The 15,671-nt window shown below is 39.0% G+C and overlaps 1 protein-coding gene across 4 annotated transcripts in view; it reads left to right on the top strand.

Annotated features, from left to right (window-relative positions):
- The window catches only part of LOC106077032 (uncharacterized), a 34,235-nt gene extending 20,489 nt beyond the window's left edge, over positions 1–13,746 (top strand). For all 4 annotated transcript variants that reach the window (XM_056025272.1, XM_056025271.1, XM_056025273.1 and 1 more), the window contains 11 exons: positions 529–612; positions 2,529–2,599; positions 4,034–4,117; positions 4,570–4,630; positions 5,638–5,717; positions 6,300–6,528; positions 7,438–7,489; positions 8,368–8,450; positions 10,592–10,666; positions 12,984–13,118; positions 13,585–13,746. In XM_056025272.1, the coding sequence (XP_055881247.1) occupies positions 529–612; positions 2,529–2,599; positions 4,034–4,117; positions 4,570–4,630; positions 5,638–5,717; positions 6,300–6,528; positions 7,438–7,489; positions 8,368–8,450; positions 10,592–10,666; positions 12,984–13,118; positions 13,585–13,695 (1,065 nt within the window). In that variant the 3' untranslated portion in view covers positions 13,696–13,746. The remainder of the gene's footprint in view (positions 1–528; positions 613–2,528; positions 2,600–4,033; positions 4,118–4,569; positions 4,631–5,637; positions 5,718–6,299; positions 6,529–7,437; positions 7,490–8,367; positions 8,451–10,591; positions 10,667–12,983; positions 13,119–13,584) is intronic.
- Positions 13,747–15,671: the final 1,925 nt, after the last annotated feature.

Here is a 15,671-nt window from a genome sequence, read left to right as displayed (position 1 = left end):
GTGTGTTTTAAAAGAAGTCTGTTTATTTCTGAATTATTTCATCAAGAATTGAATACTCCTAGATCTACAACGGTACGATCGGTTTAGTTGAGCTAGATGTTGGAGCAAAAAAAAAAAAAACAACGACCGAGAAACAACAAACGGTCAAACAAGAGTTTTCACTGTGTGAACAATTAGCTGGTAATTTTGTAATTAAAGACATAAATCAACTGTCAAATTTCTAGAAAAATCATTTAAGCCATTTCTGAAATACCTGTCTAGTGTCCAGGTACTACCGTACTACCCAGCTTACGGCATACTTTTTGAAACCATAAAAAATGTGGAAGCTATTAGGAGGAATGGTAAAAGAAACGAAACAAAACTTAAAGAGAGTTTATCATTCAGGAAACACGCCTTAACCCTTCCCCTTCTATCTACATCTATGTTTCTCATGTTAGTATTCTCATGTTAGTATTCTCATGTTAGTATTCTCATGTTAGTATTGCCTCTTTAAAAAAAAACGAAGACGATATCATTTCTTGTTTCCAGGAACTGGCGATCATCCAGTGCTCCAGACGTCAGTCCTCGGTTATGTCAACTTGTTACACAGAACTTCTCAGTTTATCTTCAGATGTAAGTTATAGTATCAGTGTCTTTCAGATGTAAGTTATTGTATCAGTGTCTTTCAGATGTAAGTTATAGTATCAGTGTCTTCAGATGTAAATTTTAGTATCAGTGTCTTTCAGTTGTAAGTTATAGTATCAGTGTCTTCAGATGTAAATTAGGATACCAGTGTCTTGAGATGTAAGTTACAATATCAGTGTCTTTCAGATGTAAGTTATAGTATCAGTGTCTTTCAGATGTAAGTTATAGTTTCAGTGTCTTCAGATGTAAATTAGGATATCAGTGTCTTCAAATGTAAGTTAGGATATCAGTGTCTTCATATGCAAGTTAGGATATCAGTGTCTTTAGAGGTAAATTGGGAAATCAGTGTCTTCAGATGTAAGTTAGGATATCAGTGTCTTCAGATGTAAGTTAGGATATCAGTGTCTTCAGATGTAAGTTACGATATCAGTGTCTTCAGATGTAAGTTACGATATCAGTGTCTTCAGATGTAAGTTACGATATCAGTGTATTCAGATGTAAGTTACGATATCAGTGTCTTCAGATGTAAGTTACGATATCAGTGTCTTCAGATGTAAGTTACGATATCAGTGTCTTCAGATGTAAGTTACGATATCAGTGTTTTCAGATGTAAGTTACGATATCAGTGTCTTCAGATGTAAGTTACGATATCAGTGTCTTCAGATGTAAGTTACGATATCAGTGTTTTCAGATGTAAGTTACGATATCAGTGTTTTCAGATGTAAGTTACGATATCAGTGTCTTCAGATGTAAGTAATGATATCAGTGTCTTCAGATGTAAGTAATGATATCAGTGTCTTCAGATGTAAGTAATGATATCAGTGTCTTTCAGGTGTAAGTAATGATATCAGTGTCTTTCAGGTGTAAGTTATGTTATTAGTGTCTTTAAATGTAAGTTTGGATCAGACGAGTATTTACTATTTCTCCCGTGTATGTCTGTAACATCCCCATAAGTGTATTTTGTACAGATGTTTATCAATGGCTGGAGGACTAGGGAGGAGTCACAAACAAGATTTAATGCTATTTAACTGTCGAGTTTTGTTTATTGATGTTCTCTTGGAGCTAGATTTGAACAATCCAGAGACTAGAACAGTTTCAGCCTGGTGACTTCCTTCAAAGATAAGATAATTACGTTCATGTATCAATCTAGTCATGCGTGTTAGTTAGAGACTTAAAACAGATTAAATCATTAGTTTTCGCGGCTGAATCACGAACCCATTTCATGCACTAATGGCATTAGGGAAGAAAGGACATTTTGTCTCAGCATATGGAATAAGAAATGTGTTTTTATATTTGTGTTTTTCTGGGTATTTTATAAGGTTGTTTGGGTTGAATTTGTAAGCTGTGGTTCAGTGTTTTCTGTATTCATTGTAGCCCTAACGTTTTGGTCTTCTGTCATTTAGTGTCTCTATACTTACTCATTTGACTAATGCTGTTACTCTAGTGAGTCTAGTCGAATGTAAACATGTAATCGCTGAAGAATTTATAGATATAAATGAAAATGTAGTTTTTGTAGACATTATATGTAGGACCACCAAAATGCCAATATTACAGGAGTTTAACCATAATATTTCTTCGAACTTGTTAACTCATTCACTAGTTTTGCTTTATTTCATTTATAGTGATTTTTACAAAGCTTATATCGGCTCACTCTGTCTGGTACAAATCTCATACACGCATGGCTTCCACTTTCCGTTTTCAGACCAAGTTGAAACTTTGCACAAATATTCATTGTCGATATCAACACATAGATCAATACAAAAAATTAACTAATTCGTATAATTGATTAGGAGTAATTAACTAATTAATTATTTAACCATTGTGCAGTTCTTTCCATTATTTTGCTTGTTATACAGTTGGAGTGGTTCATGAAATGATCGAACGATTTAACACTTTATTTCCAGATATTTAAAGAGTACTTTATGGTAGGTGGCATCAAAAACATGAATGACCCAGACCACAACAGCTTTCTTAGGTTCGTTTCTAACTTTATATTATCTGGACTTTTTATTATGTTAAATATTCTCGTACTTATTATGTATTTCAAACCACTGTTCGTGAGCCAGAGAAGGAGAAGAGGAAGAGAAAAGAAGAGAGAGAGAGGAATAGAGATAGAAAAATGGAAAAGCAGAAAGGCAGAGAGATGGAAGGAGACCGGCGGAGGGAGAGGGGAGACAGGCAGAGAGAGGGAGAGGGGAGACAGGCAGAGAGAGGGAGACCGGCGGAGGGAGAGGGGAGACAGGCAGAGAGAGGGAGAGGGGAGACAGGCAGAGAGAGGGAGACCGGCGGAGGGAGAGGGGAGACAGGCAGAGAGAGGGAGACCGGCGGAGTTAGAGGGGAGACAGGCAGAGAGAGGGAGACCGGCGGAGGGAGAGGGGAGACAGGCAGAGAGAGGGTGGATAGGCGGAGGGAGAGGGAGACAGGCAGAGAGAGGGAGACCGGCGGAGGGAGAGGGGAGACAGGCAGAGAGAGGGAGACCGGCGGAGGGAGAGGGAAGACAGGCAGAGAGAGGGAGACCGGCGGAGGGAGAGGGAAGACAGGCAGAGAGAGGGAGACCGGCGGAGGGAGAGGGGAGACAGGCAGAGAGAGGGAGACCGGCGGAGGGAGAGGGGAGACAGGCAGAGAGAGGGAGACCGGCGGAGGGAGAGGGGAGACAGGCAGAGAGAGGGAGACCGGCGGAGGGAGAGGGGAGACAGGCAGAGAGAGGGAGACCGGCGGAGGGAGAGGGGAGACAGGCAGAGAGAGGGAGACCGGCGGAGGGAGAGGGGAGACAGGCAGAGAGAGGGAGACCGGCGGAGGGAGAGGGGAGACAGGCAGAGAGAGGGTGGATAGGCGGAGGGAGAGGGAGACAGGCAGAGAGAGGGTGGACAGTTTGGGGAGAGGGGAGACAGGCAGAGAGAGGGTGGACAGTTTGGGGAGAGGGAGACTGGTAGAGAGAGGGTGGACAGTTTGGGGAGAGGGAGACTGGTAGAGAGAGGGTGGACAGTTTGGGGAGAGGGAGACTGGTAGAGAGAGGGTGGACAGTTTGGGGAGAGGGAGACTGGTAGAGAGAGGGTGGACAGTTTGGGGAGAAGGAGACAGGCAGAGAGCGGGTGGCAAAGACAGAGATGAAGAGAAAAAAAAAGTGGGACAGTGAGTAGGAAAGAGGGACAGGGAGGAAGTGACACAGAGAAGTGAACTGCGAAACATTATGAAAGCTGGAGGAGATTTAGAAAAACTTGAGATTTCAGATGTCTTAGAGGGCATTATTGAGCCATTGTAATAGGAACAGTTCAAGTTGTTCTTTCACTACGACATCCTCGTGAGCTAATTGCACCAGGTGAACTTTGAGTTATCTTTCCTTAAGACCGTTAGGCTTCGAAAAGAAATGTTCTTTGTCCATTGAAGTTTTGAAATGCTCCTCCCACAGATCACTTCCGTTTTTACAAGGCTGGCCAACAGATCTTATTCTCGGACAGACGGACAACACAAAAGTGACATTTGGATATTTTAAGTAAGTATTTGTGTCTACTTATTGAATATAAACACCACGAAATGGGGAGAGAAATCAATGACTAGACCATCAACATGAATTTTAAAAAAAACAACAAAAAAAAAAAAACGACACAAAATGACATTTAAGTATATTTCAAGAATTGACTAATTCTCGACACCGTTTTTTTTTCCAAAGGGTTTTAACATTTTATTGAAATCTGTTTTAGTTGTTAGAAAATTCATATTCATTACTAATAGTTATTATTTGATAACAATAAAGTAACATATATAGTTCGTCCATCGTGGTTCGATGATAACCACTTTATCATCCAGGGTGAAACATAGTAAAAATAGTAAAATAGCGGGAAGAAAGATAACTCTTATAGTTCACAACTAAATATGGGTTGTCTTTCTTTGAAAACTAGTTTTGAACTTTTGGTAAACAGTTTTGACATTATTTCTCATTTATAGGCGTGGGTCAGTGCTAGTGAAAGACAGCAATTTCTCAGACTGGCTCATTATTGTCAAATCGGTGAGTTTTTTGTTTTAAACTTTTTTTTCTCTTAATTTCCCTGCAGTGCCAAAACAATCAGGCGTTTCCACTCTAAGGTTGTCTCCCTCTAGCGACCTCTGTCAGTTTTCCAACCCAAGAATATCTCGCCTTTTAAACCATTTTCTTGCTTTTGAGTCTCCAAGTCTGTTTTGCACTCTTTTAGTTTTCTTTGGATGAATTCCTATGAAGTGCCGTAGTCAGAATGCTGTATGGGTCTTTATCTGAACGTTTCACGCCCCGCCCACTCTTTAGTTTTTAAATAGAGGAAGTTAATTTATAGGAATTTCGTCCATCTTCATTTCTTGGAGAAAGTTGCTTTTCCATTTGGTCTTGAAGTAAAGTGAAGCTTCTGTCCTTTGTAGGCTATCAGATTGAAAGAAATCCAGAGATAGAATGTTGTTGCTGCTTTCAGCGTTCTGTGCTTTCTAGCAAGATGTTTGAGATATTGTTAGATTTTTTCTTCTTCTGCGTAGGATTACATTCAAACTATTGTCTGCCAAAGCTTAAGAGAGCACTACTTTAATTCTATTCATTGTCATCAATATTTAGAGGTAGCTTTTGCCGTGGAAGTGTTGTGGTCAGTAAACAATAGCCGTCTGCTTTAGTTTCTCAAAGACGATTCAATTCATTCCTTCGAATTGTCCAACCAGTTTATAAGACCATAAGTAATTAGAACAGTTATAATTTTACTGTAAAACTTCGTACGTAAAGGTGATGTAAAATAAATACATTTTTTTTACTAATCGTTGTCTCAGAAACACTTTATTCTCCAGCGGTGTTATACCAACTAGCTTGAAGTCTTGGGGTCTCACAAAGAGCCGTTGTTGTTAAAATATATACAGAGATAAAGATAACCAACGTAAAGATTGTGATAATGTTGACATATGTTACATACGTTACATGCCAACTCCCTAATTATGTACCAAGTTATGTATACCTTAATATGTACATTCAAATATCTTTCTTTTTTCGTCTGAAATGCTTAGGGATCTTTGACAGTCATGAAAAAGTTATTTAAAATAAAGCCTGATTTATCGAGAAGACGTCTACAAGCGAAAAGTAATAGGTATTTGAGCATTTTATTAAAATATGTTGATGTTTGTATTTTTTTTAACACATCCATTCATCTTGGACTTAATTTCAAATAGCACCATTAAAAACATTTCAACATTATTTAACATCTTCAAACATCATTAAACATTTGTGAAATCTCACTTAACATCTTTCTAACATCATTTGCCTCTTTCTACACCATTTGCAGCTTTAAACATCATTTGATGTTTTTCGACATCATGGAACATCTCTCAACATCACTTGCATCTTTTCAACAACTTTCATCATCAATTTACGTCTTGCAACACAAGTTAACAACTTTCGAAAGCAATTTACAACATTCGAAATCCGATAACTTATGTCAACCTCATTCAGCATATTTCACCTTCACCTGTCCCTTAGTTTTACGAACCATCTATGTCTTTCTTCATCATTTCAATGTAACCAGCTGGAATAGTGTAATGTATAGTTAAAGTGTATGTGTAAAATTGTATTTTCTCAAAATAAAATATTTGTATTCTTTAACATTAAGATTATTTAGCAAATCAAAAGACTTGGCGAATCAATTTTTTTTTTTAAATATTTAATTGTCTAGGTCTGCTAATTGTGACATTCTTCTGGATGCTGTCTCGGGAGACAACTGGGACAGTTTACCTAGTATCAACCAATGGGAGAGATCTAGGTCAACCTCATCAGCTCCTATGTCTACTCAACGAGCTTCCAACGTATCCAATGACCCGTTGATTAGGTCTTCCAGCTTTCGCCATGCCATTAAGTCATCTCGTCAGAGAGACTCGCAATACTCTCAGATTCAAGTTAAAAAGGTAGGTTTAATTCTTGGAGCGTTTTGTTTTGCGAGTGGATATTTTCGTATTTTGGAATTTATTTCTCAAAAGTAACCCACACACGAGCGAATTTTTAAAATTGGTACTCAGAAGTGTCAAAGTTAAGTTGGTTAAAGTTTAATTAATGTTTTCAAACTCTAATCACAGTAAATGAAATATAGACCAAACGATGAAATTAATTAGTTAGTTGGCCTCCTTCAGTCGTAGGACGACTATGGCTCATCTCAAAGAGCACTCGTGTGACTGTGAACCATATTCTCGAGAAGCCCTGTTAGGGCTCTGAATAAACGAGATGAAAGCCTTGGCATTATCTAAGGTCGGACCGATGTCGCCCACGCAGGAATTCCCCCCTTCTCCATGCAGTTGATGTATCCAAAGGAACGGCAATTATTCCCGTTCTAATTTGGGATCAGTAGCGTCGCAGGTTCTGCAAGGTTTTAGAACTGTGTTCTGTAAGCTGCTAAGGGTCACTAGCTCCTGATTTTTCTCGGGGTTATTTCCTGAAGCCTTTCCCCAGTTGTTCTCCTTTGCCCCTTCTGTCAGTGGTAACGATTCCGCCAGGCTCAGTATCTAAACCACACGTGAAGGCCAGAAGTTGGACTGGTTGTTAGAGGCTATTTGAGAAGTATCATACCAATTAAGATACGAAGGAAGGATTTTATTTTTTAACTCGTATAAAAAAACTAAAATTTTTTGCAATGTGAATGAAATTAATAGTATTTACTATTTACATATTATTATTTTTATTTTTATAACAAAACACGTGGCTCTGAACGCAGACCTGTGAAGTGACAACGAGCTATTGGTCTCCACTGACTTCAGATTACCACGTCATAGGTCTGTGTTGAGGGCTGCTATAGCGAATGGTCTCGGTTATATTCCTTACAGATCACCAAGAGACATGATGTACATGAAGAAGCTGCCACCAAGCAGTCAAATGGTAATGGCTTTGTGTTTAAACTTCATGATTAGGATAATTAATTCTAATCTATTTTCAATGTAACAGAAGGTATTATGAACAAAGGTGTCATGTGGGTAGCACAACAACCAACCGCTTTACTTTTCCTCATCATATGTCAGGTATATTATTGGCGCTGGGTGGACCCATAAACATCCTGAAATCCAAAGTCCCAGTTTTCACCGGGATTAAACCCCGAGACGCATCGGTTCAGAAACCAAGCGCTTATCACTAAGTATTTTGATGGTGAATGTGTCTACTTGTGAAAATATTGATATAGCAACTAAAGAAAACAAAAATATTTTTAGCTAAATAAATAGCAATCGTGGGGGAGGGGGGGGCCATCACTTAGTTGTAACCATTTTTATGTTGCATTACTTAAATCAATGATGCTCAACCTATTTCGGCCAGTCCCGAAAATACAAATCTAAATTTACGAAACTGGCCGATCCATTTTCTACCATTTAATATGCCGATTCCCTACAAGTTACGCAAACATTTCGGCGAACCAGGTGCTAGCTCCGCGTCACAGGCCAATATGACTTTGATCTTTAGAAAAATAACATCGACTTAATTCTGACTTTTAAGATGACGATCTATCGATTGTATTAGTTGTTCATTGCAGGAGTTGTATACCATTTAGAATGAAGTTTTTGTTTAAAAGTTGGTGTTTTTAAAATGAATATTTCTTAAAACTAAAAAAAAAATAATTCTTTTATTTTAATGTTTAATTGAGCAGATGATTATCTTAAGTCAATGTCATGTGTTGACACATCACACGATAATCACTGTCACAAGACTTCAGTTTGTAACATAAAGTCGTGCCATGATACTAATACTATACTCTTATGTCTCTCTAGAAGGAGACTCGACCCAAGGTGTTTTGAACACAGGCGAACAGATTACATTTTTAGACTTCTTAGATTCAGCCTACGACGCCAAGGTAACAATGCATGACGCGTAGGATGTAATCATCTACTTTTTTTTTAAAGTCTGTATCGTATAAGATCATTATCATCATTCCTTTGGGTTCACTCATGGAACATAGGGCCACGACAAAAACACGCCACTCTCCACGATCTCTTGCTAGTTTTTTTTTATGGTTTCCCAGCTCTTCCCGGTCCTCTCGGCTTCATCTAGTACACTGCGTTCTTTTTTGGTCTTCCTCTGCGTCTTGTTCCCTGGGGGTTCCACTCTAGGGCCTGTCTAGCTCTGTTGCTGGTATCTTTTCTAAGGGTTTGACCAATCCATCTCCACTTCCTTTCTAAGATCTGCACTTCTATCAGATAAGATAAGATAAAGGAATCCTTCTAAGCTCTTTTTATCGAACGATGTTGATGCAAATAGTGTTGATGGTGTTACGATAGATGCTTGAAATGTAAGGACAACATTATTCATAACATAAAGAACGAGCTTCTTTAATCAGAAATTTGGCTCACAGATAGTGTCCCCTATCCATGGGCATAACTCTTCCTACTATATACAATAGACCTAAAGGGGGGTAATACTGAAAAGGGGCGTACAATTTCATCAACAGATGGTTTTATATTTATGATTGTTTCAATACATTACTTATCTTTCCTTTTTATCTATCTATAAAGGCACAAACAGAATCACTTGCCGGGGAAATATAAAATGAAAACACTCTGAAGAAACTTCTGTGTTCTTTTTTCCCTTTCTTTAATAAACTTCTTCAAACTCATTGCCACGTCGTACAGACCTGTGATGTGGCAACGAGCTATTGGTCTAAACTGCCCACAGGTTGTGACGTTGCAGGTCAGTATTCAGAACTTCAATAACGATTGGTCTTGGACTAACTTGATTTCCTCCAGTTTATACCTTTTTATTAGCTATGAACTTCAAGAAACTGACGTATGCGACCTTTTTCCCCTTACCTCTTTCTCTAATTGGATAATAATAATTAGCACGTCTTTGTTCTGCGACTTCTTTGACTTGACCCTCGTTTCTAGAAAGAGGTAGAATGAGGTCACAGTATCGATTCATGACATTGGGCTCATATACAGCCATCGTTACCACTCTGTGAAACTCTTGTAGATGCCTGAATACTGTCCAGTTTTTAAGTTGAAAGTCAACGAAAGCAATGACGATAACAGGGAACTCTCCTGTGCATCCGCCAAGGACTGGAGCTTCGCCTTTTACAAATACAAAAATAATAATAATACCCGTAATAATAATTAAGGAATATGGATATTAAATATAACAAAAACAAAATCAGCGAAGCAATTGAGTCCTTTGTACCAGTATTCTTATGTTCACTATTCATATTAAGTTTTATATGGCTCCTTTTTGTCTCGAAAGGCAATGGATGCGTCCAAATGAGTCACTGGTTTTGGTTTAATCTTGAGACGGGGCAGAATCTGGTGTGGCTAATCAAGCCAGTTCTAGAGCGGCAGACTTTGCCACAATTCATACATGTGTATGCCTCTGATTTAGGGCCAGCGGACAGGGCAGCTTTCTTTTTTTCCCTCTTGATTAAGGCCGCTTCAATTCTTTTGTTCTCAGCAAGGGTTGTCCCAGCACGCACAGTCTGTCTCCATGCACTTCGGTCTTTGGCTATGTTTTCCCACATACTTTCGCTGATGCCTGTGGCTCCCATGTCTCGCTTGCAGACATCTCTTTATGTTAGTCTTGGGCGGCCCTTGACTCCTTGTACAGACATTCTAATGATTCACCACTGTAATTGAGTGCATGTAATTATAGTCCATATATTATGCTACTTTAGTTTTCAATAAGTAGAGAAATATTAAAGCTTAAAAATAACTTTAAAGAGAGTCCCATTTACTTACATCGGCCCCTACTCCTTTGATACAGTATCGCTTAAACAATAGAAATTGTTAATCCCATAAGTGAGTTTTCTTTACAGCTTTATACTGTAAACAAATATTAATTTCATTGTGTAAAATCACTGTATAACATATCGTGTGTGGCACCCTATGTCTTTTTTTTTGTTTTTGAATTATTATTTTTTTAATGTTTGCTTATTTAAAGGTTTTTCTTATTTACATATTATCCTCGTGAGTTATTACTTATATTAATTGCGTGGGTTTATTCTTCTATTGATAGCCAGCCAGTGCAACAACAGTTGACAGGGAACCTGTGTTTGTGGTGGTTCAAGTCTTGACCAAAGGCTCGGTCTTTGTACGTAAGAAATGCAACATTATTTTCCTTTTTTTTTTGTCCTAGTTGGAAAATAAAGGGGGGGGGGGGGTGAAGACGACGTGCTACAAAACATTGAAGAAAACTTAAAATTTACTTTAGGAATGTAACAAAAATAAGCCTAACAATAACAAAATAATAGAAAGATAATAAAAATAGTGCCTAGGGTCGTGTGCGTATAGATATGCTACAAAAGGCAAATCAGTCCGACTATTTCCCTTTTAAATATCACACTGAGAGCACATAAACAATAGTCACTTAACCATACGAAGACTTCTTGATTAACAAGCGTATCAAAATTGTATGTTTTTATGTATTGCTTTAAAAGTCACAGAGCTTCATGTAGACAGTTCTGAGTGTACACACAGTGTAGACAGTTCTGAGTGTACACGTATTGTAGACAGTTCTGAGTGTACACACAGTGTAGACAGTTCTGAGTGTACACGTATTGTAGACAGTTCTGAGTGTACACACAGTGTAGACAGTTCTGAGTGACACGTATTGTAGACAGTTCTGAGTGTACACGTATTGTAGACAGTTCTGAGTGTACACGTATTGTAGACAGTTCTGAGTGTACACGTATTGTAGACAGTTCTGAGTGTACACACAGTGTAGACAGTTCTGAGTGTACACGTATTGTAGACAGTTCTGAGTGTACACGTATTGTAGACAGTTCTGAGTGTACACACAGTGTAGACAGTTCTGAGTGTACACGTATTGTAGACAGGTCTGAGTGTACACGTATTGTAGACAGTTCTGAGTGTACACACAGTGTAGACAGGTCTGAGTGTACACGTATTGTAGACAGGTCTGAGTGTACACGTATTGTAGACAGTTCTGAGTGTACACACAGTGTAGACAGGTCTGAGTGTACACGTATTGTAGACAGGTCTGAGTGTACACGTATTGTAGTTTTTGTACACTTATAATGGGCAATGCTTTGCGTACGTCAGTGTTTCCCAAACTTGTGACCTATATGTACCCCTTTTTAAGCCCTTTTATAATTTTAGTAATACTGAGTACCCCTCGTCTCCCCCCCCCCCCCACACACACTTTAATTTATCAACAGAACATAATAACTGTTTTTTTTTTAATCAGTATAGTTAATGAGGTGCAACGCGTACTCGCTCCAAAGTCTTCCTGTACCCCTGAGGGTACGCGTACCCACTTTGGGAATCACTTGCGTATGTGAACTGAGTAAAAAAAAAGAAACATAATAGGCCTACATTTTTACAAAGCTTATACAAACTCACTCTGTCTGTCTGGTCAAAAGTTTGTACACGTTATTTCAACGACACCCAAACTCCGATAAAGCTGAAATGGTGCACAATTATTCTTTAACCTTACAACACAAGAATCAATGTTGTTAGGTATCTCGAACAAGGGAAAGAAACTATACCTGACTGAAGTGGTAGTGTAATGACACAAGATGCGTAGAAGTTGATGTGAATCGGGTTTTTCCTAAGTAATGTGACGAGTAAGAACAGAGTAGGTTGATGAACAAGAAGAATAACGGACAAGACGCCTAAGAGGACGACGCTAGGCTAGCGACGACAGAGGACTGTGCCCTTTTTATTGTTTATTAAATTGTTGAAGTTATCAGCCTGCGTTATTAAGTATATTCTTGATTCATTCTGTTGTTGTGTCATATGGACTCGCATGCACCAGTAACATATATATACTCATCAACAAAATAGACCATCAACAGTAGTATAAGCTAAATTCGTCCCCTATATAGGTCGCCGCTCTAAATTGAAACCAGCAGAGTGGTTAGGACGTCGGCCCGAGGAGGCGTGAGCCGCGAGTTCGAAGTCAGGCAGTTCCCTTTTTTGTGTATGTGTGTAAATGCTTTAAAAAAAAAACACTAACGCTAAAATCCACCCAAATATCCCTTTCTTCCCCCCCCCCCCCCACCAAACCCGTTTTCCCAATTGGTCCAGATGGTAGGATCAGAGCCATAGCGTATTGAGAAAGCTAAAAGCATGAAATAGCGCTAAACAAAACAATTGGCAAAAATACTATTAATAGCACAGATTTATTGTTGTTGGTCTAGATCTGTTACAAACTTAGTTACATCAATGATCTAAACTAATTGATAAAGTTACACTTCGTATAAGCTTTGTTGTTTTTTTTTTTAAGTATTTTTTTTTATGTTTTTCTTGTTTATTTTTCGTATGCTGCTGCACCTGACAACACCATGACTAGTCAAACTTTACTTAAGAAACAGTGCTGCCAACTTCGTCAATTTCAGTTACTAATATAACAGTCGTTATAAACTAACATATGTTCTTTACTCAAGGGTCTGGCCCAATGTCTCTTCACCAACCAACCAAGCCTTAGTGTTGTCAGCAATGGGGCTGACTGCATTCTCCTGAACAAAAAACTCTACCTAAAGAACTGTTCTAGTGAGGTGATGCGAAAGCTTAGAATAGAGGTCAGTGCCATTTATTTGTTTCACTAGAGCGACTGACTGTTCTATCATAGATCAAGAGATCTAGAGTAATTTGAGTAATATATAGGCTTATAGTTCTATTAACAATTGCAACCATCAATTTGTTTTATTTCATAAGTGATTTAAAAATAAACATACCATCATAGTGGCTGAATGAAATTATCTTGACTTAGTTAAATGTTTGAGTATCTAGAAGAAGGTTTTCCGTGCTGCCTTTAAACACAACTCTGCTCGAGTCGGGTGTCGAACCTTGAGCTCCCTTCATAGGTAGCCACGCCAAGCGTACTTAGCCTCTTGACCACGCATCGATCTTAGTGCATTTATGTGTGTTTTATATCAATATTGTGGAATGTGTCATTATGTGTGTGATAATTTAAATCTTTAAAAATGCATTAGTGCACGGATAGAACCAATTTAAATTGATTAACTCTATGCCTATTGTCTCTAGGTATCTCCATTTCCAAGCGATGAGAAGCTACAGAATGATTTGTTAACTATGGTCAACTGGGAAGCCTATAAAAAGTCTGTCATGAGACAAATAAGAAACACACACCGATAAAGTGAGATCCATTGTGTTGCAAGTCACAATAAAATTAATTCATGCAGTTAATTTTTACTTTTAAATTGTTCGTAGCTGTCCATTGATTACATGTTTAAAAAAAAAAGTAAAGCATCTAACACAAAATTAATCTAAGTCCCAGACAGGGATTTTATCTAGACTCAATACTTCACAGGCAGTTAAATGACGATCCATTCTTTTATTGTTGAACGAAAATAAATGATTAGTTTTAATGGTTGCTTTGACACTGCTACACTGCAATACTGCTACACTGCAATACTGCCACACTGCAATATTGCTACACTGCAACACTGCCATACTGCCACACTGCAATACTGCTACACTGCAATACTGCCACACTGCAATACTGCTACACTGCAACACTGCTATACTGCCACACTACTATACTGCCACACTGCAATACTGCCACACTGCAATACTGCCACACTGCAATACTGCTACACTGCAACACTGCTATACTGCCACACTACTATACTGCCACACTGCAATACTGCCACACTGCAATACTGCCACACTGCAATACTGCTACACTGCAACACTGCTATACTGCCACACTACTATACTGCCACACTGCAATACTGCCACACTGCAATACTGCCACACTGCAATACTGCTACACTGCAATACTGCTACACTGCAATACTGCCACACTGCTACACTGCAACACTGCTATACTGCCACACTGCAATACTGCCACACTGCAATACTGCCACACTGCAATACTGCAACACTGCTATACTGCCACACTACTATACTGCCACACTGCAATACTGCCACACTGCAATACTGCCACACTGCAATACTGCTACACTGCAACACTGCTATACTGCCACACTACTATACTGCCACACTGCAATACTGCCACACTGCAATACTGCCACACTGCAATACTGCCACACTGCAATACTGCTACACTGCAATACTGCTACACTGCAATACTGCTACACTGCAACACTGCTATACTGCCACACTACTATACTGCCACACTACTATACTGCCACACTGCAATACTGCCACACTGCAATATTGCTACACTGCCATACTGCCACACTGCAATACTGCCACACTGCAATACTGCCACACTGCAATACTGCCACACTGCAATACTGCTACATTGCACTGCAATACTGCTACACTGCAATACTGCCACACTGCAATACTGCCACACTGCAATACTGCTACACTGCAATACTGCCACACTGCAATACTGCCACACTGCAATACTGCTACACTGCAATACTGCTACACTGCAATACTGCTACACTGCCATACTGCTACATTGCACTGCAATACTGCTACACTGCAATACTGCTACACTGCAAAACTGCCACACTGCAATACTGCTACACTGCAACACTGCTATACTGCCACACTACTATACTGCAACACTGCCACACAGCAAAACTGCCACACTGCAATACTGCCACACTGCTATTCCCAATTACAGAGTCTTGGAGAACGTTCGATTATTACGTAGCGACTAAGGGTGGGGGGTGGGGAAGGGGGTTAGGGCGAGACCATTCGTTATAGAAGGCCTCAACACTGACCTGCAACGTCACAACCTGTGGGCAGTTTAGACCACGTACTCTGTCTTTTCTCTACATTCAAAAGGTGTCAAGGTAACGATTGCAATAAAGAAAACTTAATTTGATATTTACTATTTTTTTAAAGGACACAATAACAAATAAATGTAGATTTGGAATGGGAAAGACTCGTTCAATTAGGGGCTGAAACAGGTGGTTTATAGTTTAATGAGATGTTTGCGGTGTCTAATACCGCAAGTTGCTTGCCTTATTATTAAAGGATGTAAGAGAAAAAAAAATGTTTAACCAACAGTGCTCTATCTAGAATTCAAAAGCTGAAGTGTGTAGTGAAGACTGGATCAATTGGAGGATTCTAAAAAAAAAAAAAAATAGGGGTGTCATTCTAATATTTTTAAACAGTGTGAAAGCAGG

This window comes from Biomphalaria glabrata, chromosome 4 (genome assembly GCF_947242115.1).
Source record: "Biomphalaria glabrata chromosome 4, xgBioGlab47.1, whole genome shotgun sequence".
NCBI lineage: Eukaryota > Metazoa > Mollusca > Gastropoda > Planorbidae > Biomphalaria > Biomphalaria glabrata.
The sequence above is the reverse complement of the archived record's forward strand: the minus strand, read 5'-3'. Positions and strand labels throughout refer to the sequence as shown.